Consider the following 24,673-nt stretch of genomic DNA (forward strand, 5'->3'; position numbering starts at 1 on the left):
TTTTACTTTTATCCCATTCTGAGTGTGTGTTTGAGACACCAAACAGGGGAGAGGAAAGAAAGCAGGGAGCAGATGTGATTTATTTGTGAATAGCTTGAACAACATCAAAAAGAGGTAAGAGCACTGTTGGTGGATGCTGCTCGGGGGAGGGTTCCCGCCTCTGCACGTCTGACAGATGAGCACGGGAACGCCGCTCCTCTTCGCTTCCTTCCCGCGCCACCGTTGTGATCAAAAAAAGTGCTGGTTTCTATACTGCAGTCCATCAAGTACAATTCGAGCAAACACGCCAACTCAGGAGAGAGCGTGCGGTGTATGTTTAACTGTCAAATTAAATGATTAACATGTGATGCTCCTGGAGAAGCAGATGGCATGTTGCATGCCCAGAACATCTTTAAACATTCTGGAAATTCTTTATTTTGTGTTGTCACGGGAAACAACTTGGTTGGATTATTTTACCACAAACAAGGTGCCAGTGCTGCTGACCTCAAACAAAGGAAAAGCAAACAAACCAGGAAGAGGAATCATCGATCAATGACTGCTGAGACGCTTTTTCACCCGTGTTGGGTATTTTACAGAGCTGCTAAACACATTTTATATCAGGTTGCGTCTGACTGACCAATCAGCTGAGTTCTGTAAAATGTCTAACTATCATTTTGTTGCATGTAAAAGAAGAGTTTGGCAAGGTCAGGCACATTTTTATCCAGGATCCATGCTAGTGTTACACAGTCTACGACAAGTTACAGGTGACAATGACAAAACGTTTCCCTTTTCACATCAGCGACTGGAGGACTCGGGGCGGCAGACAGATGAGGTCACAGGAAACGAATTCCAGCTCCAAACTGGACACCGTCACATATCCTACAGAGGAGACGAGAAACACAAGTCGGGAAATCCGGAGGCAGGCTCTCACGCTTAACGAGACATTTCCCAGAAACCCTGCTACCATGAAGCTCGACGCTATATTTTTAGTCTGTTATTGACGTAAAATCAGTTATGTCAGGTATCGATATCGAGCCAAAAACGTGCAGAGTTAAGGACGAGCTGGAAGGTTATCTGTAGTTTACATACAGCCGTGTTTCTTCTGTACAATACTCTGAATCTAATGTTTCTGTGCAGCACTGTGCTCTCATAAAAACATTGATTACTGCCTCAGGACCACCACTACCACACTGCTGTTGTAGACTCCTTACTGGCACTGAAAGCAGGCTGGGCTGTTTTTGCACTCACTGCACATCTACGTTACCACATTAGGTAGAAAGTAGTCCCAGTTTGTGCCATTCACTGAGGTAGTTTCAGCATTTTTCTTTTTTTTCATCTGATACAATAACGCCATCATCACCTGACTTTGGACAGTCCTCCTACACTTTTAAAATTCAATAACTGCTAACCAGTTAGCCATGCCCTTCCCATGTTGCATCTATAAAAACCCTGAACCCTGTAAAATGCAGTAGTCATATTGCACCGGACCCCCACCTGTCCCCACTCTGAACTCCCATGGGCACACAGTAGTTGAGTTCCAGTCTGGCGATGTTTCCAAGCCGCAGTACGATGCCCGCTCCGTACGACCAGCGAATACACTCAGCTAGCTTCTGAAGGTGTGCTCGTGGACCGTCACCTGCACAACATAACATGGAACAATGATGCAGCACAACTTGCACACTACAGATTCATGGCATCATTTCTGTTAAACAGTAACAGCTGATTGAGAAAAAACTTTCCTCAAAAAAATGTAAATAAAATTGTCACGAAGCCCAGATGGAAACGAACTTATTATACCTTACTGTGAAAGAGCCACAAACAGGCAAACGAATCAAAGACAGAGGCAAACAGAAAAAGCTGAATCTCACAGACGACAGTGTTCACCCACCATAGCTGAGGTTGCAGAGATTTCCTGCGTTGAGAAAGAAATGTGTTCTAAAAAGGTCTCCAAAGCCTCCCTTGCCTGGTCTGAATGGTAGAGGAGTGTAGAGGTGCAGACCACCTGCCCAGTATGCTTCTCCACCCAGGTAGTCACCTAGAACACACAGAGGAACCACAGTGAATTGTCTATTTTTGTTCTTCTGTGCTGCTAAGCTCTAATGTGTATGTGTTAGTCCCCGTAGGGATTCGCCCAGTGAAGCAGTGGGCAGCCACCAATGCAGCGCCCGGGGAGCAGTGTGTAGGTGCTCAGGGGTACCTCAGGGTAGCTGTTCAGTAGAGTCGAACCCCCGACCTTCCGATCATGGGGCAACCACTCTACCTACTGAGCTATCTGCTCTGTATTTGTACTGCTTGTTAATATGCTGCATGGGAGTCCATCCACATTCAGACAGCACAGAGTTACAAACCTGTACCTTTTGGTAAACGGACTGATTCCTATGTATCCGTCTGGTTCAGGCTGTCACATCATTTGGAAACAATGTAACACAGACGTACCGCATTACAATTTAACTAACGTAAGCCTCGTGACAGAAAAACAGCTCACAGTTTGCAGACCGCTCTTTCTCAGGTGTTCAAACATTTGTGACAGAACACTTGGTGATGTCTGTTATCGATGTCACAATGGACTTTACCTTCACTCTGTGGCCCGATGCTGTACATCCCAAATCCTCGTACACTAGTTGGGCCTCCAAGGTAAAACCTGGACAAAATACAAAATGACTTCACCATCAGGCGACAGTTTGATGACAAAATGACAAAAACTGGGTAAAGAAAGCCGTAGGAAAGCAGTTCTACTGGTAAGTACAAAAGTCTAAAAGACAAATTATAAAAATAATTGTCCTCCTTCATACCAAACTCACAATAAATCAGCTTTATTATATTTCATTTGGAGTAACTGACTGCTCAGAAAGCTCAGTTTACTTGCTGATCTACTGTAGCAGTGCTGGTGAGTCAAAGTCAGACATCAGCTCTTGGAGAAATCAGGCATACCTGTCAGCTATGCAGGACGGCTGTCCTCCAATGGGATACAGCATCCCACCCCACAGAGAGGCAGACAAAACCTGAGGGGACATAAAACGTTTCTTATACACATCACATTTAGTTTAACAGCCAACTCTTTTGTCCCCTGCTGGTTGGCTGACATACACACAGCCTGAGTAATCAAGTATAAAATGACCAAGTGAAACCCTCCATAACACAGATATTATTACAGAATCATACTGAACGGGTCATGTGTGACTTATTTCACTCTTACAGAATCCCAGAAGAGCCGTCTGTTGAGCTGCAGCTCAAAATCCTCCTTCAAGAAGCTGGCGTCTCCTCCAGTGTATCCAGCCAGCTCCTACACATACAAACACACTCGGTTACAATCCTGCAACACACCTACTGATCATTATGATTTTGATGTTGGTAACAATATCATTCAATGGAAGAGTAGTAAAAAAAATCTCACAGCTAAAACTTTACTTTTTTCTTCAAGAACAGAGTTCAGGCTCATGTGTATAAAGATCCTTTGGGGGAAGATTGGAGTGAAAAAGGACCACGGTGTTATATTTAGGAAGACTTGAATCTAGTGATTTATCAGCGAAGGCTCATTTTTTCATAAAACTTGTACTCAGGTCTAAGGCACACCCACTGTGGCAACGCCTTTAGACCTGGAAGAAACGCCCATTTTTCCCTATACGGCCTGTCTGTCCATCGTACCTGACGTATCTCTCAGAGGTCAGGTGAGGCAAATGTGGGGATTGCTACTTTTTCAAACCTAATGTCAAGAGCCAAAAGTGTGGCAGACAGACGTTTACGAGTGTACTTATGTGCGCACACTTACCTGGTTGATGCGAAGTAAGGCACCTCTGCTGGGAAAGATGGCAGAGTTCCTTGAATCAACTGACACAGTGTGCTGCAAACAAAACCAACAGGAGACCTGCTGAACTGGTGCAATCATCAATAATCAATAACTCTCACGACATGATAATAAAGCACATGTTGAAAGGAACCGTAATAATTCAGTGACATACAGAGAGAGCAGACTTCAGTGAGTGTCCACTCTCCTCTCGCACAGCAAAGGAAGCGCTGCGCGCCAGGCAGCCCAGCTCCCTCCATACACCCTCCCACTTCAGCGTGTGGTTGGTCACGCCAAGAGGAAACTGCAGAGAGACACAAATGTTACTCCTTCCCTCTCCCAGTAACTGTCATCATTTTTAATATCGTTTCCACTGACATTCAGTTCTGCAGATACGCCTCTGTCAGTCTCTTTCAAGGAGCTCCATGGAAACTGGCCCGTCACTTTGTACATGTTGAGGGTGAGGCTGAAACAGACAAAGGCACATATTTCAACATATAGATGCCTATTGGTAGATGAATGCGTAAGAAACAAGTTAAATGACAAATCAGAAGAACGACTGCTGTCAGAAAATGCCACAAAGCTTTGTGAGTTCCTCATTAAACTAACTCCAGGTGATTTTCCTTTGGCTGTGGCTGAAACCTGTTTGGGGGAAATGGTGGAAAAAACAAAGAACTCCAGTAAGGAAAAACTCTGGTACTGCAAGGTCTACATGATTAGCTGTTCCACTATGATAAGTAACGCTGAAGGCTCATTGTGTCTATAACCTCGCAGAGACTGACAAGTACAACAAATGACCATGAATTACTTTTCATACATCAACTTTTAGGACAGGGTGGAAACTCCAGGCCTCGAGGGCCGGTGTCCTGCAGGATTTAGATCTCACCCTGGGTCAACACACCTGAATCACATGACTAGTTCATCACCAGGCCTCTGGAGAAGACATGTTGATGAGGTCATTTAGCCATTTGAATCAGCTGTGTTGGATCAAGGACACATCTAAGACCTGCAGGACACCGGCCCTCGAGGCCTGGAGTTCCCCAGCCAGTCCTAGGACAATTTCTTCATATTACAGAGAGCCTTTGTGTAGCATATGGTAGTTCGATGGAGGGGTGGGTACAGACTATAAGTACAAACTTTTATGTATATTTATAGATCACCACATCTTAAAGAAGCCACTGTACAGTACGAATGGATTTTAATGGGGGAACCAGACAGGACAGACAGTTTTGCATCAGCATGATTCTCTAACCTCAGCCTTCAAACTGCACAAAAGGTGCAAAACAATTACAACATATCCAGGTTTGAAATGCTCAAAGCATTTGTGTAATGAGGTTTCGAACCAGTCCGACTCCCACTGCCACAGTGACACCTACTGGCCACCTTCTGCTAGTATCACATTTTGAAAATGCTATTCTGTAAAACAATAACACACATGTTGCACAATTCCAAACAATGCACTGACTGTACCGGACTATCAATAATTATGATCAACACATGTTAAACACAGCAAGCTGTGACTATGAGGAACAGTGTGTGACAGCAAATACCGCAGACAGGACAAAATATTAGGCACCTATGAAACTGAAGGTTTTGGTAAAAATTTTCCCGGTGCCTTTCTTGGGATTGAAGTGAATCCAATTGAGCTGAATGCATCTACAGACTCCAGAACAACTGCCCAGATACCAGTGAAGGACTTAGCCAAGTCAGGAATTTAGGAGGCGGTGAACCCTGAGGCAACAAGTACAGTGACAGCTTGGTAGGCAAGCCAGGAACTAATCTTGTGTCTATTTTTCTGTCCGGGAAAGAAAAGAAGACAAACTATGGAATGACAGGAAGTTGTCACATGCGGGGAAAGAAACCAGTATAATTCCTTCAACAAGTAGTCACCAGCAGGGAGACTGTGTGGAACTGATGTGTCTATAAAATAAAGGGAGGCAGCTGGTTTTTCCATCTATGGCTGAAAAGAGGATTAAAGAGGAAAGAGAAACAAAAGCTCTGCCTGGTCATTGAGTGAAGTCCAGTTAAACACCTGTGGTAGATGCATCAATCCCTTCCAAATGGGCAAGCTGCACAAACTTAAAGGGCCTGACAGTACCATCAGTGAAGACAGACTGTGAGGCTGTAGACCATCAATAACTCCACTTCTGCAGAAGAGACACCACCAAGCCAGACTGAAGCTTGCTAAAGATAAGCTGGAAAAAGACTAGGCGCAATGGAAACACAGCCTTTGGTCAGATGAAATAAAACTAGAGCTCTTTGGCCACAGAGATTCTGCTTATGTTGGGAGAAAGAATGCAGAGGCATGCAGCCAGATGGATACCATCCTCACGGTGAAACACGGCGGTGGGAGTATTATGCTGCAAATGGAAGAACGCAGTCTTACATATTTGTTTAATATGTGCGTTGAAGGACATGTCCTGGTCAAAAATGACTCCAAGGTTCCTCACAGCGTTACTGGAGGCCAAGGTAATGCCATCCAGAGTAAGAATCTGCTTAGATACCATATTTCTAAGATTTTCAGGGTCGAGTACAATAACCTCAGTTTTATCTGAATTAAGAAGCAGAAAGTTAGCGGCCATCCAGGTCTTTATGTCTTTAAGACATTCCTGCAGTTTAACTCATTGGTGTGTGTTATCTGGCTTCATGGACAGATAGAGCTGGGTGTCATCAGCATAGCAGTGTAAATGTATGCTATGTCTTCTAATGATGCTGCCTAAGGGAAGCATGTATAATGTAAACAGAATTGGTCCTAGCACTGAACCCTGTGGAACTCCATAATTAATCATATTGTGTAATCTGCATGAACAAATTGGAGTCCATTACATAGATATGATTCAAACCACTGCAGTTCCCCTCTAAACATCAGGAGGACTAATAATCTTAACCCTGACAGTTTCTGATGCTTGTGAAATAATTCTTTCTCTGTGTGTAAAGTCAAAGCATCCAAAATAAAAGCATGTTTGGAAAAGCTGTGCTAAAAATTCCTGCTCTGTTTAACAGCGGAGTGAAGTGTATATGAACGCAGCTGATTGTAGTTATGGAAGAACATGAGAAAAATCACATAATGTCTCCATTTGTCAAAAAACTGAAAACCTTCTGAACAAGGCTGAACAGAGGATCCGTCTTGGGGAAAAAAAAACAAAAAAAAAGAGCCCAACTGAAAAAAACAGTGAAAGAACAAGAACACAAAAGGCGGGATTTTGTGCACATACTTGCGTTCAAAATGTCCGGGTTGGGGCTTAAAGAAAGACAGGCCATAGGACGTCTCCTTGGTCCCATAGGAGAACTGGAAGGTAAGTTTCTCAGCTCGCCCCAACATGTTGGGCAGCTTCAAACCCAGAACCTGAGGGACGTTACAGAGGGTCACAAACACACTTCTGTCAAACAGGCAGCTCTGAGGTATGATAAGTGTCTTTATTAATACAAACTGGGCAAGTTATTCATCACTGTTAACACATGCAGCTTAAATAACATGCCAGCTGTTGCGTCTCTCACCATGCTTCCTTCATTGTTGCCAACCATGGTATTGTAGCTCCCTGTCAGCCTCTTGACCTCTGTCACCTCAAAAGTTACATCCAGGCCATTGGGCAGAGCGTCTGTACCTGAGGTCCAATCAGAACAAAGAATGCTTCTGTCAGCTGAGTGTTTACCACACTATGCAGTCACTTTTACAGACCATCCCTGCTTCACATGAGAACAGCAGGTGAAATCAAAGCTCTGTTCTGGGCTGCAGGTGTAAATCAGTTACCTTCAGATGTGTCGATCAGAACCTCGACGTCTTTGAAGATTCCCAGGCGGAGCAGCCTCTGCCTAGCGACATGAGCTCTTTTCATCACCTGAAAAAAGACCTCTGCAGTTATTTACGGATCTCAGATAGACTCACTGAGACGATCGTGACGGCTTAATGAAAAGCAGAATTATGAGACATACATCAATGAGATTTTTGGCATGGAAAACATCAGAGATCTCATAGCCAAGCAGATCCTCTTTGGTTCTCCCCAGACCCTGGATGTTCACATGCTGGACAACCACCTGTGATCAAGGATAAAAGTCACATCGTCACCAAACACTTACTTTCTTTTAAAAACTGCTACTTTTAATCATGTGTCTGATGGTCATATCCTATTGCATGACCTCGTGGTTGAGTCAACACACTGCATTATGAACTATGGCAATCTTACTGTATCCTACATTCAGTTTACACTTCATACACTTGTATGAAGTGGAGTTTGGTTAGGATCACAACAGTTACTATTATTCTTTGCACTATTGTGGTGCACAACACTTAGTTACAGCTATGCTCAGCACCGTACTATCAAGCATATATACATTTAGGACTGGAAACAGGGAAATCATCTCCAGACATTTCACACAAATAAAACTGTTGTAGCTTCTTAACAATCAATGCAAAGATTTTGTTCAGCTCCTTGAATTAAGGTCTGCACTTCGTTTGCATCTTGACAGTTTCATTTCATATTTTTGGTGGTTCCTCACAGAGCCCTAACCTACAAACAGGCAGCTCGCGAGCCGTTCTGCCTGTCCACGTGCATGCTGCGCTTGTAGCAATGACCCTACAAAGCAAATGAGCTGGCTACATCCAACTGTGACTGTACGGACAACCTGAGGCCTGAGTTTTTGGCTGATCGCGGTCACTTTCTTAAAAGTTTAACTTTTTAGTTGATACTTGGCCATGTTTAATATGAACATCCAAAGCTGCAGAACATACATGACATAAAACAATAAACCATAGAAACATACAACTAGCATGTTTTGCTTTGACAACTACTCACATCTTTGTTTTCAAGGATCTCCTGTTTGGAGTCTTGCCCTTGGTCTGGAGTCTCCATGAAATCTTCAGGGTGGACATCCAAGTCCCGGCCATGCATTGGGAGTGGATCCAGACTCTGCACCGAGGACAAATAAAGTGCATTAATGCAAGGAAGCACAGGATACCTGAAACAAATTTGACTTTTGCAACATATTTAATTGAAAAAGTGTCCATAAAAAAGTTACATTTGCTATTTTTCCATGTCTGATGCTGTATTTTGTATTTTGAAATGGTTTACGTCACAGTACAAGAAGGAAATAAAAAGTCTCAAATTGGAAAAAACCCTTCGTATGACACCTTTAAAAACCAGCTGGAAAACAAAGGCCAAGAGGGTCAGTGGGTGGAGCTTCAGGAAGGAGTGTCTGATGCCGGTGAAAGTCGCTGGACGTGGAGTACTAGCAAAGACAGGAGTCCTGACACGCAGTAAATACGTGCGGGACATGACAAATGAATGACAATACTGGTCTGGGCAAGTACTGGAAAATAATGTTCACACAGGTGTGAATTTTTAGTGTTTTCCTTTAAATACTCGAAGGCGCAAATGTCCCTAAAATATAATCACTATAACCAGGAGTTTTATCTAAAACGTGGTGACAAACCAGCGGAGAAAAACCTGCGTTTCGCCTCGTTACGTGAGCTAAAGGCAAAGTGTAACCGTTTAATCAACAAGAGCAATCAACCAGTTTGACGCGTCGCTTTTTATTGTTGTTGGTCATTTTCTAACTGCGTGTGACAGTACGTGAAGTACACATGCTGGTGACTCTGTAGCCTGCAGCATTCACTGGGCAGGGAGGTCATGATATAAAATGCACCTAAAGGTTAGGATGAAATAAGCTTTACCTTAGCATGGACGGTCCCCATTTTAACTACCGGCGCCCCAAAACTCTTCAGTCCACGTCAGCTGCGCTTTAATACGGAGAAACTGGTAAGTGACAGCAGCTACTTTCTCCAGTACCAAACCCCCTTCAAGGAAGACGCCATGACAGTTGCTGGAGTTCAGTGCTGCGTTCGTGTACACCTTGTAATGTACAGAGCTTCAATCAAGGATAACACATTCGGTAAATGTTGACAGTCGGTAAAAGTTGCTGTGGTCATGTATATGTTCGCTGATAATTGAAACTGAATGAAATAACGTAACTTGAACGTTTCAGGTTGTTACGGGGTCGCTGTAATGTCAGTACGAGTTATCAGCTATTGTTTGTACTGTAACGCGAAAATAAAGGCACACTGTTATCCCCACAAAAGACTCCGTTCAGTATTCATTATTTTAGGACATTTTGACAGGTTACATGCGGTAATGTAACAAAAACAATCTCGAGGAGAAGAAAAAGATATGATTACATGATTGTAACTATCAAAGCGAACATATTTCTGGTTCTTAAAGGCGTCACTGTGGCTTCTTCATGTGATTGGATGGAATGCAGCGCTGCTCTGCTCCGACCTGCCTCCTGGAGGTCTGTGCAAGACAGTCAAGCGGACCGATAAAAGACTTTTACGTCATTGGACTTGTTTGCCACGTCAACGAGTCACGTGACGACTACGCACGCAGACGCGACTGCGGCTGTATCTCAATTCAGGGGCTGTGTCCCAATTAGGAGACTGCACGCTTGAAGTACGCGCACTACGCGTACTACGTACGGTGCGTACGAGAAGTGCGGAAGTGAGAGGCTTGTGAAATGGGACGGTCTTGCCTTCGTCGCGCTGTTCAGGTTGCCTAGCAACCATGATACTAACCGCGAGAAATGTCTCATACGGCTTTGTGTGACAGAAATGAAGGAGAAAAAATGTTTTGTTGGTCATTCATTTTTGTCATGACATCACTTTGATTAGTTGAGTATCTGAGGCTGAGACCACAGGACTGTAAACATGATTGTTGGGCTTCCTTTCTGTGCTGAACACTCATTTAAGATTAGTTAGTAAATAACAATTAGCTGATGTTGTTCTTGAGACTAAAATCATCTCCCTGTGGTGATGTAAATATAATATGGACAATATTATATGTATTGTCAGATAGATTGATTAGTGAGCTTGAACTCTGGGTCAGAGACTCAAATTGCAGTTATTTATATTTCCTGTCACCTTAAATCTTCACTCAAAGACAAGTACCTTTGACAGCAGTGGCGGTCCTAGCCTGTTTGGCGCCCTGGACGAACACTCCCTCTGGCGCCCCACTCCCACACACACACATACATAAAAATTAACGATTGTACATTAACATAAAACTGTTGTCGGAACCATACTGAATTTCACCACAGAAACACACACACGCGAAGAGAGAGAGTATGCATAGTATGCAAACGACTACCAAACAGCCATCATAATTCGTCGTACATTGAGAACAGGACAAATCAACAACTGACAATGACTAATTAATATTAAAATCTGTAACATAATGTATTGTTTGGAGTTTAGTCTGTTACTGTTACTATTTTTACCAGTTCTTGGAGCAACTGTAACCCACATAATTTCCTTAGGGATTAATAAAGTATTCTGATTGTTTCAGGATACATAACCTGCCATTATCCAATCACACATCTGCTTGCCTGTATCTTTCGTTTCTCCTCCTCTTTTCTTTTTTTCTAAACTGAGCACCTGATGGCTTTGAACTTTTCTATTCCACCTTGGTTTTAATTTTGCACAGTATGAACACCCATCCCCCAACTCAAGGATCACCACAACATAACCTAATAGACCTACACCTTAGTTCACAGATTCACTTTGTCTAGGGTTTATTTCTAGGATTTCACACAACCCAGGATTCAAATCATGAACACATAATGGGCTTGGATTTACAGCATTATGAATGAAATGTGCTCTATTTGGAAGCAGCCGGCCCCCCTCAACGTTTCGATGTGTTGTGTGTGAGACTTTAAATCATCAACCTGTAAATTATATATTTTAAATTGTTATTGATCCCTTTACCTCTAGTCCTAAAGTGTATATTTATTTTCTTATTGGTCTTATATTTATTGTTTGTTTACTTGCACTGCTGTAACTGGAGCCTCGTCGTCTCGTCTCTCTATATGCTGGACTGTAGCGGAGATGACAATAAAGTTTACTTTGACTTCAGCAGCGAGCAGGCACACCGAGGGCTCTCGCGCTCACTTTTTACGTATAGAATTTTGAAAAAACATCGGTGCAAATTATAAGTCTGTATCATAATGTCTGGTTTTTGTGTTTGTTGGTTTGTTTTTATTTTGTTTTATTTTGGGGTGGATTATTAGATGCTGCTCCAGCCGGTCAGAGAATCACCCGCCGCCCCGCCCTCTCCTCCCTGTGCCGCAAGCAGCAGGCGCACCTCGCAAACAGAGGGCGCCCTTACTCCCAGCAAATGGGCGATAGAAAACCGATCGGTGCCTATGCCATTCCCAATATGCGCTGGCTGACGTCGGGGCAGCATGAGTACCAGCAATTTTTTATTTTTTTGCCGATGCCCGTGATGCCGCCCCCCACCACGATGCCGATCCAAAATACTCAAAGCTTCATAGAACTGAAACCAATATTTATTTTAGTTCCATTCTGCTGCTGATACAGACTTTAGGTTTCTGAACATTAAACTTGTTGCTGCCTTTCATAGTGTGTAGCTTGAAGGCCCTGAGTACTTTCTCCCACACTGGAAACACTGGGATGATCACATTATTTGAACATTACCTAATAAGACTGATTCAGCACAGACAGTTAAACTTTCCTAGCAGTCCTTCACAAACAGGGAACAGTCTGTCTATTCTCTCCATCTGTCAGCTGCTGCTGGCTCTTCCTCCTCCTCTTCCTCACACACTGCTGAGTTTGTCCTGGTGGATCATCAGGGGTGCAAAGCCTCACAGATGATGTGCAGCAGTGGGTCCCTCAGTCTGTCCTCACTCTGGACACTTGCAGTCGTCACACATGGAAATCAAATGTGTGATAAGCTGCAGTATTCAAACACAAGTGTAACTTATAAACACATGTTCATACTTTTATTCCACAATCAGAGAGAAAGAAACAGAGAGAGAGTGCAGGACAGACAGACAGGTGACAGTCTCAGGTGTACACACTGCTACAAACAGGAGGATTTAGTGTTTGTGTTATTACGAGTGTAAACAAGAAGAGTCCCAGATGGTGCAGTGGACACATGTGTGACTGCTGTGATTAAAGCATCTTTCTTTCAGCTTAACGAGTGAACCGTCAGCTCGTTCAAACACACGTTAAAGTCCGTTTGGCTCGACACCACCGAACAGAGGCAGCAATATAACATAGCTCACATTAACAGTGCAGTGGATCCTGCTTGTGCCGTCATATTCAGGACCGAGCAGCATCACTGACTTTCAGCCTGTTGTGTTTGTGGATATATGACTGACTTTAATTATCCATAAATCATCACATTCTCTGTGAGATTAAGGTCGACTATATATATATTTAGAAGTAGAGGCTTTAAAACCAAGTTAGTACAAACATTGCTTATGTTTGTAACTTTGCCGACATGTGGCCAACAGGAATGTTTTAATGTTCTTCATTATTAAACATTCGCACATAAATAAGTGACGTCATATTCAGTACTTATTTTTGACAGTTCAGTCAACGCTTCCGCCGTTTTTTTTCGGCAAAATTATCCAAACCACCGCCGCGCTATGAAGTCTGGGATATGTTGGGCCACGAAGGCTACACAGACCCATCCTTAAAATTCAGGGAAATGAAGGATGCATTTGAGGGCCGCATTTCGAGCAGCCTTTGAATTGGGACAGCCTTCGTCGCATCGCTGTGACGTAATCAGCCTTAAAATGCGGCCTTTAAGGCTGCAGACCCTGAACTAGGATACAGCTTCTATAACCACTCGGAGCTCTGGGTATGGCGTTATTTTTGTGCCACTATTCTGAGCACACGTAAAAAAAATTGCGGGTGCAAGTGTTGCATTTTGAAGACAAATTTATTTTGAGCGAAGAAAAGCTAAATTTGGTGTCCAGCAGAAAGAGATGATCATCTTCCCGTAGCCGACTTTCACATAGAGGCTAAACAGACCAACATTGAACACATCACTAATACACCTGTAAGGCACACAGCAGCATTAAATAACTTCTTGAACTAAATGGTAAATGGCCTGTATTTGTATAGCGCTTTACTAGTCCCTAAGGACCCCAAAGCGCTTTACACATCCAGTCATCCACCCATTCACACACACATTCACACACACATTCACACACTGGTGATGGCAGCTACATTGTAGCCACAGCCACCCTGGGGCGCACTGACAGAGGCGAGGCTGCCGGACACTGGCGCCACCGGGCCCTCTGACCACCACCAGTAGGCAACAGGTGAAGCCTACAGTGGGGCAAAAAAGTATTTAGTCAGCCACCGATTGTGCAAGTTCCCCCACTTAAAATGATGACAGAGGTCAGTAATTTGCACCAGAGGTACACTTCAACTGTGAGAGACAGAATGTGAAAAAAAATCCATGAATTCACATGGTAGGATTTGTAAAGAATTTATTCGTAAATCAGGGTGGAAAATAAGTATTTGGTCACCTCAAACAAGGAAAATCTCTGGCTCTCACAGACCTGTAACGTCTTCTGTAAGAAGCTTTTCTGTCCCCCACTCGTTACCTGTATGAATGGCACCTGTTTGAACTCATCATCTGTATAAAAGACACCTGTCCACAGCCTCAAACAGTCAGACTCCAAACTCCGCCATGGCCAAGACCAAAGAGCTTTCGAAGGACACCAGGAAAAGTATTGTAGACCTGCACCAGACTGGGAAGAGTGAATCTACAATAGGCAAGCAGCTTGGTGTGAAAAAATCAACTGTGGGAGCAATCATCAGAAAATGGAAGACATACAAGACCACTGATAATCTCCCTCGATCTGGGGCTCCACGCAAGATCTCATCCCGTGGGGTCAAAATGATCATGAGAACGGTGAGCAAAGATCCCAGAACAACACGGGGGGACCTGGTGAATGACCTGCAGAGAGCTGGGACCAAAGTAACAAAGGTCACCATCAGTAACACACTACAACGGCAGGGAATCAAATCCCGCAGTGCCAGACGTGTTCCGCTGCTGAAGCCAGTGCATGTCCAGGCCCGTCTGAAGTTTGCCAGAGAGCACATGGATGATACAGCAGAGGATTGGGAGAATGTCATGTGGTCAGATGAAACCAAAGTAGAACTTTTTGGTATAAACTCAACTCGTCGTGTTTGGAGGAAGAAGAATACTGAGTTGCATCCCAAGAACACCATACCTACTGTGAAGCATGGGGGTGGAAACATCATGCTATGGAGCTGTTTTTCTGCCAAGGGGACAGGACGACTGATCCGTGTTAAGGACAGAATGAATGGGGCCATGTATCGTGAGATTTTGAGCCAAAACCTCCTTCCATCAGTGAGAACTTTGAAGATGAAACGAGGCTGGGTCTTCCAACATGACAATGATCCAAAACACACCGCCCGGGCAACAAAGGAGTGGCTCCGTAAGAAGCATTTGAAAGTCCTGGAGTGGCCTAGCCAGTCTCCAGACCTCAACCCCATAGAAAATCTGTGGCGGGAGTTGAAAGTCCGTGTTGCTCGGCGACAGCCCCAAAACATCACTGCTCTCGAGAAGATCTGCATGGAGGAATGGGCCAAAATACCAGCTACTGTGTGTGCAAACCTGGTAAAGACCTATAGTAAACGTTTGACCTCTGTTATTGCCAACAAAGGTTATGTTACAAAGTATTGAGTTGTATTTTTGTTATTGACCAAATACTTATTTTCCACCCTGATTTACGAATAAATTCTTTACAAATCCTACCATGTGGATTCATGGATTTTTTTTTCACATTCTGTCTCTCACAGTTGAAGTGTACCTCTGGTGCAAATTACTGACCTCTGTCATCATTTTAGGTGGGGGAACTTGCACAATCGGTGGCTGACTAAATACTTTTTTGCCCCACTGTATATGTCTGACAAAAATAATTTCATTTTCACATATGTATGTTTACAGTGTTATGAACTGTAGTCCTTGAGTTCTAACAAAAAGAGAAGCCAGGCCATATCTGACCCTTCAGAACACGTGGAATATTTTGTCACAAGACAGCGAACCTCCTCCTATCCCTGCATTTCTTTTCATTGTGCTTTTCCTTTCAGTCAAATGACTACATACTCAATTTCCCCCCAAAGGTCTGTTTCCTAATTTGCTACTCCTTAGCCTCTTGACATCAGGCCACTAGGTGTCCTCCTTATCCATGAAAGCTCCAAAGTCATGCCGGTTACAGTTCAGAAAGCATATCAATGTGCAAGGAATGAGAAACACTGTCATCCTAAAAGATTAAAATTATAGGTAATTTCCCAGACTGTAAACCTTGGGGACATAAAGGAAAACACACCCATACCAGGGTTCATGGATGTAGGCATGTTGAGCAAGAGGGTGAGATGGAGGCAGGTGATCGGCTGAAAACAAAGGGAGCTGCCAAGAGAAGAAGAAGGAAAGGATTTATATTGCTGTTACTGTTTATTGTATGTTCTGGATATTTGTTTATTTAAACATCCATGCCAATAAAGCCCTTAAAAATAAAAATGAACACATTAAACTTCACCACACCTTACACCAAGTTCTTGATCTGGTTTGTTCTGAAACCATGTGACCAGCAAACACTTCCACCGACCTCGTACCGACCAGAAATCAGAAAGTGCTTCAGCGTGACACCTAGTTTCTAGGAGGATGGAATTTTGTTTTCTGTCATCAGCCACTAGCGGGTGGATGGATTCAAAGATCTGGATCCAGGCAGAGGTCTTGGCTGTATGTAAAAGATGTCTGAAAGATTAATGAGGAAGCTGCGTAAGCCTGCATTCTCGCTAAAATCACTGCACACAAATAATTCAATAGTCTGGGGGGGGGGGCTCCGAGCCTCTGCTCACGACCCTGTGATGGCAAAGAGCAACAATAGTGTAGTGATTTTTTAAAAATATCAGACCAGTGAGTGACTGTGTTCATCTTTTATATACAGTCTATGTATCTGACCCAAGCAAGAAACGCAGTCTGACGTGCATTTTTAAAACAAAGATTTATGCTGCTTCTACTGAACCCAGTAATATTTGTACACATTTAAATAGATTGTTCTTACTCATAACCTCCTTTTGCTATGGAAACATTAGGATTGCTCAAAGAAAATCGCTGCATGCGCGCTGACAGGACTCTGTATCGCCGGCGAAAGCTTTTAGTGGCTCACAGCGCGCTTGACTTTTGGCATCGGTATTTGTTATATGTCATGTGCGTGGGTTCTGATCAAAAAGTACCTTTCCCTCTCCATAGCCTCAGGCTATATCCACACTAATGCGTTACTGTTTTATTCATCTAAAGAGATCTGGAGAGGTTACTATACAAGTGATTTCACACAGGAAAACCTAGATAAACACTTCAAAATAAAAAAATCAGCTCCTGGGATGTCTTGGGGGTCGCCGGCCTTTTTGGTCATTTTTCACAATGATGTTTTTATCGGAGAGCTTTGAGCTTGAAAAGAACCCGAGTACCTCCATCACGTTGTCGTAGCCACCCTGTAGTCGCCCACTCTCTCTCTCTCTCTCGTTCTTACCGGCATACACCGGCCAATCAGAAAGCTAGGATCCCCACCACCACCACCCCTCCCCGTCTCTCTCTCTCTCCCCCCCCTCTCTCTTCTCTTGCACTGCCAGTCCACTGAAAGCGGTCCTCCTCCTCTCCTGTCACACACACACACACACACACACACACACACACACACACACACACACACACACACACACACACACACACACACACACACACACACACACACCACTCAGTCCAGTCCAAACCCCCAGAAAAGCCGTGCTGAATCCTCACACCGTCTGTCAGCATGGGGAGCGCTTGTTTTTCTCGGGACTTTTGTTTGTTCATCCTCCTCATAAATACTTGCGGGGTGATGGGGAATGCCGGACTGGCAGGTAAGCGCTCCCCTTTCCTCTCTGTCTTGCTTTATTGTCAACCATTAGTACTTTTGTGGTGGCTTCTGTCTTGCCGGCTCCGATGAGGAAATGATGAGTGAAAATATTGTCGCTGGAGACTTTAAAACAATCTTTCAAATATCCCGACGTCTTTAAACTTACCTTTTAACTACAATCGCATTGTGTATTAATACAGCAATGACATTACATGGCACTTGTTTTCATGTGACATAACAGCGCTGTGTTGATGCAAAAACTACACTTCATGGCACTGAAAACTCGCGATTGCGCACTATTTTCGCTCGGTGTGAATTTAACTTGGGCGTTTCATAAAAGCATACTTGATCTATTAAGCTAAGTGACACCACTTTGGCAGGACCTCTGTTTTACATCACCGTTTTCCCTCTGTGCGGCATTTGTGACGCGCAATTTGGTTTAGTGGTCTCCCAGACTTCACCGGAACTTCTGTTTCCTGCGCGCAAAGGTCAGTTTCAGTCGGAAACCACAGCTTGATCTATGGTCTGGGCTCTCGTTTGCTTTGATTTGGAGTGAGAGCGCTGCCTGATTTCAGGATTTTACTCAGGGGGTGAGACGGCGCAAGTCATTTAACGAAACGTAGCATCTCGTCTCCGGCTTTCCAGAGCTGGAGGAGGGGACGAGGAGGAAGGTGTGTGCGTGTGTGTGTGTGTGTGTGTGTGTGTGTGTGTGTGTGTGTGTGTGTGTGTGTGTGTGTGTGTGTGTGTGTGTGTAAATGTGGGGTGAGGAGGGTTGGTGAAGGTGACAGGAGGACCGTCAAAAGTCCCAGGAGGAACAGGCAGGCAGCAGGCGCCAATAACGAGCCTGTAGTAGCAGCAGCATATTGTTAAGACTCTCACCTCTGGGAACAGGGTGAGGTTATTGAGACAGCGAACCACGATGCAGGCAGCGCAGACAAACTCCTAAAATGCCCCCCTCCAATGATCTAATAAAATAAAACGCTACAACTTGGAGCTGAAACCCTCAGACCACTTTTTAGTTTTCTCTTTCTCACTTCTACACAAATTAGGTCCAAACTTTTTTTCTTTCCATTGGGAAATTATTTATTGGAAAATTCCTTTTAAGGTGTATTCATCGCCTGTAGCTAGCCTACACCTTGGCCTTTTGTATTCTGGTGGAAGCGGAGGACGAGGAAAGCAGCTCTGTGGAGATGGTGAAGGATCTGACAGTAGGATCCAACAAATCTCTGTGTCTGTGTTTGTGAGTCCCCCCCTTGTGTGAATGTGTGTGTGTGTTTATTCCCTCTGTAATAAGCTGGCCCTTTGCCCTTGGATTGAGGCCCAGATGTGACCAGCTCCTCTATCAATAACTTGATCAATTGAAGAGCTGTTAAGCCCTTTGCTCTCTGCATGTCATCTGCAGCTGCACCATGACGGGAGAGCTCTCCTTCACTGTCACACTCTCAAGCAAAACAAAAAGGTAAAATGAACGATTTAAAACAGCAAAAGAGCCAAATTAGTCACATTAAAGCTGAATAAGGCAGCACACATCATTTTATTCAAATCATTTATAGACAGCTGGTCGAACCATGGGTTTAACCTGGAGCTTTACAATCTTTTCTCTCACACTTTGATCCATCGAACAGAATAGTCTGGGTTATAATATCTCAAACTGTTTTCACTTTTCTTATTGTCTAACAAAAGTGTGTCTAATAACACAAATGTCTGACATGATGGACGAGTAATTACTATTCTTTCATTTGCTTTTATTAATTTGATGGTTCTCACAATATTTTCTCGAGTTCGTGGATACTTGACCTCTATACAATACAAGCTGTGCCAGAATAGAGCCTGAGTACAGTTACCCGGGTTTTTAAGTAGAAGTTTGAGTTACATATGTCCTCAACATTGGTCGGGGCATCTGATTAGGATGCCTGCTGGAGTTTAAGGTGAGCTGTTGGTGAGGAGACCTTGGAGCAGACACAGGATAAGCAGGACAGATCATGTCTCCTGGTTGTCAGGGTAAATGGTAAATGGACTGGTACTTATATAGCATCTTTATAGCACCTTTCTACTCAAGCTGGGCACTCCCTACTACACATTTCATTCACCCAATCATGCACACATATATCCTACATGCACATATATGGATCGCAGGCAACTGTGGACTCTGTCTTTTGCCAAGGACACCTCAACTAGAGGAGCTGGGGATCGATTCACCAGCCTTCCAGTTGGTAGACCACCCACTCTACCGCATGAGCTGCCTCATCAAAGAATGACTTTCAACAAGACCTTAACATAAAATCAGGTTCATCGAGCTGTCCCCAAGCCCAGTCATGAACAGCTCTCCTTCAGCAGCTGAGTCCGGCTATCTGAGACCAACCAGTGGTGCATCTAGGCAGGTTTTTTTTAAATTAGAGGTGTTCAGTTGTTAGCTTTGCACCACTGGTTCCTGAACTCATACAACAAATGACGTTTCCTCTCATGCTGAGCAGGATTACCATTGCAACAACACATCAGGGTAAAACCCCATCCTGGAAGTCACGAGACGAGTATTCCCCTAGAACAGCTCACTGAGCTCGTAGCACCTCTGCACAGACAATCTGGGCCCAGATAAACCAAAGCAATCTTAGTGAGCAGATACATGCAGTTAGATATGAAGTATAAAAAACTAACAGCTGAATCCTGACAGTAATGTATGAGTGAAAATAATGTCATTAAAGTGCTTTTCTACATAGAGAACTTTAATACTTTAATTCATTTTTTCATGATGAAACTTCCACATTGGTAAAATTATAAATGAAGGACTTTCACTTGTTGCAGTTTTAAGTTTTGTTGCTTAGACCAAGAATGGAAAGCATTCCTTAAATGAAGTTCACAGACTGTGTGGAAATGTGGAAGTTGAGTGCTGGAACATTGTTACACTGTTACAGTATTAAATCAGTGTGTTTCATCAGAGTTATCAGTGGGTGCTTGAACCTCAACCTGTTTCCACGCTTGGCCACTCTGTGTTCACGTGACTGGACGACACATCGCACAGAGTAGCTAGTTTCACTCATCAATTCTCTTATTGTTCATATTCAACAGCAGTCACTGCTCGTTTGAGAGAAGAATATGAAGAACCCAAATGTGTCAGTGGGAATATTACTATCAAACTGATGCACACTACGTGTTCATAACAACTGGTTTATATTTAAATAACTTTAGCAATTTATTTCTCAAATGATTTTATTATCTCTGGGCTCTCTGACATGTACTCTGCTACATGTACTGCAGACAGTGCTGAGAACAATACAGTCAGAGCCCCCTGCTGGGTAAACTTTGTAATTAAACAAGCCAAAGCATCCTTTTCTGAATCTGTTCTGTATATATGTGTTGTCACCAAAGGACGCTCCTGTCTCGGTAAAGTGCAGCAATGACCACTTGCTCATTGCTGCAAGTGTATCCAACACAGGAGCTTCCTGTTTAATAAATGGAAATACCCTTTTTGAATACAAGCACGCTCATCCACACAGGTGTGTACACAGGTGTTCACTGTTCACAGACACAAACTAACACAAACCTGGCTGCTACCTCAAAGTAAATTGTGTGCTGTCGATCCTGCGTGCTGCACAACAACTTTCAATATTTAGTATTTACTGTTATTCACACTTAGCTAGATTAATGCGATGGTGTTGTGTTTATTATGTTGCTCTCTTTTTTTGCTTGTTTTCTTTTTTTCTCTCTCAACAGGTGATCCGGGAGGTTTTTTTCTTTCTCTTTTTAAGTGCCCTTTCTCACTGTCCCTCTTCCCCTCTCTTTTTCTTTCTTTCTTCCTTTCCTGTCCCACAGCCATGTCTGTCCCGTCTGTAACAACTGAAAATAAAATAAATAACAACAACAATGGTCGATCAAATGGACCGATACGGCATGATGATGATCCATTTGATTGATTGATTGATTGATTGGTAATTTATTTCAACATGTGAACAATATACAAGTACACTTAGAAAAGAAAATAAGAGAGAAAAAAAGTAGTATACAAAATACATACAAAAAACCTTCTGATTAATTTACATGTTGAAAGGGAAGAAGTAAACACTTATTTAATCCCACCCCTTTGCCATAAATTATCAGTTAATATTTAGTCAGCTTCCTTACTGATAACATTTGTAATAAAAAACAGTGAACAGATTTCTGATATAATATATACTATAATATCACATCATAATTTTTTTTTTTTTTTAAATAGAGACATTCACTTAATTTCAATATTTTCCTTTTCTTTATAGTTGGAGAAGATCATATTTTTATAACTCTTTTTGAACAGTTTTATGTTTGGACGTTGCTTTAATTCCATATTCAGACTGTTCCACAGTTTCACTCCATGCACAGAAACACAAAAGCTCTTTCTTGTAGTACGTACCTTCATTGTTTTGAAGTTACAAAAACCCCTTAAATTATAACTTCCTTCTTTCAAAAAAAACATACTCTGAATATTACCTGGCAGTTCTTTATTTTTTGCTTTGAATAGAATTTATGCTGTTTGGAATTTCACTAGATCGCCAATTTTCAATATTTCAGACTGTAAAAATAGTGAGTTTGTATGTTCCCTATAACCTGCATTGTGGATGATTCGAATTGCTTTTTTTTGAAGAGTAAAAAGGGAATGTAATGTGGTTTTATAGTTATTGCTATTTTCATTCTGTCTGGAAATCGACCAGTTTGAAATGATAAATTACAGATGTATGTAAACGGTTTTATAATAGCCTCAATGACTCTCTCAACCACTATCATATCAATATCATGATGATGATTGATAAAGTAAATCTGTCGGGTATCTTTGTTGGCCTTCAGACAACAATTCTGACGGCTAAAGAACCAAACGGGACAGGCAAAACAAACAAACAAACAAACAAACAAACAAACAAACAAACAAACAAACAAACAAACAAACAAACAAACAAACAAACAAACAAACAAACAAACAGAAAAACAAAGGAAATACAAAAAACCTTCTGTAATTGTTAAGTTAGCTCACATGTGTAAAGTGATGACATCACATCACAACAATATATCAGTTATCACATGCAACACCGTGGAGTTCATTGATCCAGGGACTCGCGTCTAATTAGGTGCTGATGTTTTGTGTTTGTGCAGATGTAGATGAGTGCGCAGAGGACTCAGACGACTGCCACATCGACGCCCTCTGCCAGAACACAGCCAAATCCTACAACTGCATCTGCAAGCCTGGATACAAGGGAGATGGGAAACAGTGCGAGGGTGAGTGCTACGTTTCCTTCGGTTCATCCCAGTGAAAGCACAATCAGTAATGGCTGGGATTTACGCAGGAATGTACCAGTTGTTATAGAATATGAACGCAAAGCACATCTTCATGTTACTCCTCTTTGAGAGTGAGAGCACATCCAGAAGCAATAGGTTGAGACAAACAGCTTTAAGTCCTTAGTATGCTTTAAACAAGATGCCTGGCAGATCTAGCAATAGCTTGAAACAACCTCTTCATGGAGACGTTGATAGCGTTGGATCACAACCTAAAAACAGACTTTTCTAGCAGTAACACGTCTTTGAAGGAAGAGTAAAACACTTGGTTTGAATAATGGCTGCTATTTGATATCTAAAAGGTGTGGGGGTGGTGGTGCATGGTGGTTTCTAATACTATATGAGCATCTGACAGGCGGTGCTAATTGAACTATGACTCTTATACAAAGGTGTACAATGCAGCCAGTCTGGTGTTTCTCACACAGAGACTCGCTTGGGCAGGTTGTTAGGTTATTAACAGTTCTTCGAGCAAATTTGGTGATTCATTTTACTTTTTTGTTTTCAAGAATGACAATTTTCCATTTTATAATTTTATAACTTTATTTTTAAAGTCAGTTACTGCTAACTGGGTAGCAGGTTTCCATTGTGAAAGTGTTTGAGGCTATTCCACTGATTTGTCAAAGACATTGCCTTGCTGTAAGATGTATAACAGGTTCATTCTACGCTGATCACAGAGGGACTATGACAATGATGACAGTGTACAAACTTTTCTAATAGCACAGCAAATCTTTGAAAGTCTTTGAAAGAAGACTAAAATACTTGGTTGCTTCTGACTTTTTGACTGTTGTATCAGAGTATGCTCTCCTCACATGAAGGATAGGTGATGTTCATCATAATTATTGTGAATTTGCTTAGATGTGAGTGCATGAACTGGGCCTCTGATGCAACCGCAGGATGGACAGCTGTTTCACAACCCCCACACCCCACACCCACAGGGTTCTCCTAATTAACGGAGAGAAAGCGACTTATTGAGGGTGTCGGGGTGAGAAGGGGGCGGCACCCGGCTGTGCGCTCACACCTCCACTCCTGCCTGAAAGCACACCACAGCTGGAGCCACAGCCGACTGCACAGATACACTTTCTCCACCTCTCACCCTCTGTTAGGTCTAGGCTGTCACACATTTATTTAAACGTGCTCACAGGACCACTGTGATCATCTAATCTTTCCCACACTGGTTTAATTTAAGTATATTTCTATTTCCTGTTTTATTGCCTCAGATCTGGTTATAATAAATGACATTTTCAGCTGACTATGAAATCGTCATCATTCCCAACAGCAATGATAATTCACCAATCAGAACTAGAGTCTAGGAACATGACAGGATCGCTGTGGCTGATCTGTAACTCACTGAGTTGGATAGCCACTTTAACTAGATTATGTAAACCAGGTCTAATCAGCTTGTTCAAGCTAAATTGCAGCTTTTTCATTCAGGTCCTCAGTGTGGGAATTTTTCATGGGTTTTCAATAGGCAGTTGTTCTGTAACATCGGTCCAGTCTTTGTGTTTTCAGTTTTCTTTTCTTTTTTAACTTCTCTTGTTAGACGCCTGCTAGCTCTGTGAGCTACTAGCTAGCTAACATTATGTGAAATTCCAGTGAGAAGTGACTGACTGAAAAAAATAATGCATCCAAGGAATGCTATGGAAAAACCCTCTAATCTCTAGTTGGAGAAACTCTTTGTCTTTCTGGCTTTGTGGGGTTTTTCAAACTTCAAATAGAAACTTTAATATTTAGTTCAAATCCAACAGTTCCCAGACAGGATGTGATGCAGTACATATAGAGGAGAATTATTATTAATCCACAAGAGCTAGCTTAACTTTTTAAAATAAAATGCTACAACATCTACTGTCAGTAGAACATCTTCCACTTTTTACAGTGAGT

General features: G+C 42.7%; 2 protein-coding genes across 2 annotated transcripts in view; one reads left to right on the forward strand and one right to left on the reverse strand.

Moving 5' to 3' along the window:
• Nucleotides 1-67: 67 nt before the first annotated feature.
• Nucleotides 68-9,583, reverse strand: samm50l (sorting and assembly machinery component 50 homolog, like). The gene is made up of 15 exons (XM_085375484.1): nt 9,435-9,583; nt 8,557-8,670; nt 7,697-7,798; nt 7,515-7,602; nt 7,262-7,368; nt 6,979-7,109; nt 4,142-4,229; nt 3,939-4,067; nt 3,749-3,820; nt 3,176-3,262; nt 2,911-2,981; nt 2,553-2,620; nt 1,868-2,014; nt 1,474-1,615; nt 68-858 (listed from the first exon to the last, which is right to left on the reverse strand). Exons 1-15 carry the CDS (start codon nt 9,453-9,455, stop codon nt 813-815), a joined length of 1,413 nt encoding a protein of 470 aa, XP_085231610.1. The 5' UTR covers nt 9,456-9,583; the 3' UTR covers nt 68-812.
• A 7,796-nt stretch (nt 9,584-17,379) lies between these two features.
• The window catches only part of scube1 (signal peptide, CUB domain, EGF-like 1), a 120,339-nt gene continuing 113,045 nt past the window's right edge, over nt 17,380-24,673 (forward strand). Inside the window, exons 1-2 of the mRNA XM_085376815.1 lie at nt 17,380-17,501; nt 22,616-22,738. Coding sequence (XP_085232941.1) covers nt 17,414-17,501; nt 22,616-22,738 — 211 coding nt within the window. The 5' untranslated portion in view covers nt 17,380-17,413. The remainder of the gene's footprint in view (nt 17,502-22,615; nt 22,739-24,673) is intronic.

This window comes from Diplotaxodon limnothrissa, linkage group LG17, assembly GCF_057381915.1.
Source record: "Diplotaxodon limnothrissa isolate DT_005_m linkage group LG17, D_limnothrissa_male_GT1.1, whole genome shotgun sequence".
Classification (NCBI taxonomy): Eukaryota; Metazoa; Chordata; class Actinopteri; order Cichliformes; family Cichlidae; genus Diplotaxodon; species Diplotaxodon limnothrissa.